The 1,654-nt window shown below is 37.2% G+C and overlaps 1 protein-coding gene across 1 annotated transcript in view; it reads left to right on the top strand.

Annotated features, from left to right (window-relative positions):
• The window catches only part of LOC106937990 (uncharacterized), a 68,730-nt gene that overhangs the window by 27,587 nt on the left and 39,489 nt on the right, over nt 1-1,654 (top strand). Inside the window, exon 7 of the mRNA XM_015019780.1 lies at nt 43-138. Coding sequence (XP_014875266.1) covers nt 43-138 — 96 coding nt within the window. The remainder of the gene's footprint in view (nt 1-42; nt 139-1,654) is intronic.

Genomic DNA, 1,654 nt, shown 5'->3' with positions numbered 1-1,654 from the left:
GGGCATGCATATCTAAAATCTTGTCTTTGTGTTTTTTAATAGAAATCGCTTTTCTTTGGAGAGGAATTTTGATGGTGTGGCTCCTTTTCATTCAGTCTGGGAGAAATTTATTTCATTTTCAAAATTATTTGTTATCAGGTAAGTCTCTTTTACCACATATCAATGCTAATATCTATGATGTTGAGGTGATGAGTTTATCTGGCTCTACGTTCACACTGGAGGTGTTAATGCTCAATTCTGATTTTTTGTGAAACCTGACCTTTGTGTGTATGTGTGTGTGTGTGTGTGTGGTCGTTCACCCTTCCAAATATGCGACTTGTATGTTATCTTCATTGTGAACTGCAAACAACATGAACGTGTCCTGCATGCGCAGTAAAGGGTGTAATAAGGTCACAAAAGAGAACGTTCTCAGTGTTTGCAGAAGTAAACATGGATGCTAATGTTGGAGCGTATCTTATGATTCTGAACTTGTTCTCCGAACGGAGCAGCATATTTACAACGTAATCCTCATTGTAGTCCGTCATGGTGGCTGTTTTTCCTCCTGCTTGTGCGTATCAACACACAGAGTAGTGACATTTGTCGCATGAATGCAACCTGAACGATCCTCGGGTCACATTTGAAAGATCATCAGATACGTAGGAGATTTAGGACCAAATATTCAAGTTCCAAATGTACCCTGGGTCACATTTGGAAAAAAAAAAACATAAAAATGTCATATAAAGTTGAAACAAGAAAACCGGAAAAAAAAAAATAATAATCAAAACATATTTACGTTCTCAATATCTAAAGTTAAATCAGACAAAAGATCTCTTGTTTTAGGTTAGTCAGAGTGACCAAAATAATTTCTAAGTGTTAATAGCCTCATTAATGAGAGAATCTCTGTGATTTCTTTATTGATTAAAAAAAAAAATCAAAAGTTTACATACAGAATGATTATTATCTTTTTAAACAATGAGGAAAAGCCCATGATAATGTCATGGCTTTTGAAACCCTATGATATGTTAATTGACACATTTGATTTAATTAGAGGCAAACCTGTGGATGTATATTAAAGGCATACCTGAAACGCTCTACGTTCTTGTTCAACATGATATGAAAGTCAAAATAAATCAGCCAAATATCAGGAACAGAATTGTGCAGTTGCACAAGTCTGGTTCATTCTTTGGAACTATCAATGCTTGAAGGTGCAGCAGTGTTCAAACAAGAAAACGAAAGTATTGGCATGATGGGAATCTCCAACCATCATAATGCTCAGGAAGGAGACAGATTCTGTGTCCCAGAGGTGAATGTGCTTTGGGCTGAAATTTGCTAATTGACCCCAGAACAAAAACCAAAGATCTTGTGTATGCAGCTTATGCAGCTGAAGCTGGTAAGACAGACTCATTGTCCACAGTGAAACTATTCTGCACCAACATGAGCTCAAAGGCCACTCAGTGAGGAAGAAGCTTTTATTCCAAACATAAAAAGCCATATTGCAGTTAGAAATGCCCACAGGGACAAAGATCTTCATCCCTGGAGACATGTTCTGTGGTTTGATGAAACTAAAGTAGAACTGTTTGGGCATAGTGACCATTGTTAGGTTTGTTTGGGCATAGTGACCATTGTTAGGTTTGTTTGGGCATAGTGACCATTGTTAGGTTTGTTTGGGCATAGT

This window comes from Poecilia latipinna, unplaced genomic scaffold (genome assembly GCF_001443285.1).
Source record: "Poecilia latipinna isolate Pla-1442-1.1 unplaced genomic scaffold, P_latipinna-1.0 Scaffold2482, whole genome shotgun sequence".
Classification (NCBI taxonomy): Eukaryota; Metazoa; Chordata; class Actinopteri; order Cyprinodontiformes; family Poeciliidae; genus Poecilia; species Poecilia latipinna.
The sequence above is the reverse complement of the archived record's forward strand: the minus strand, read 5'-3'. Positions and strand labels throughout refer to the sequence as shown.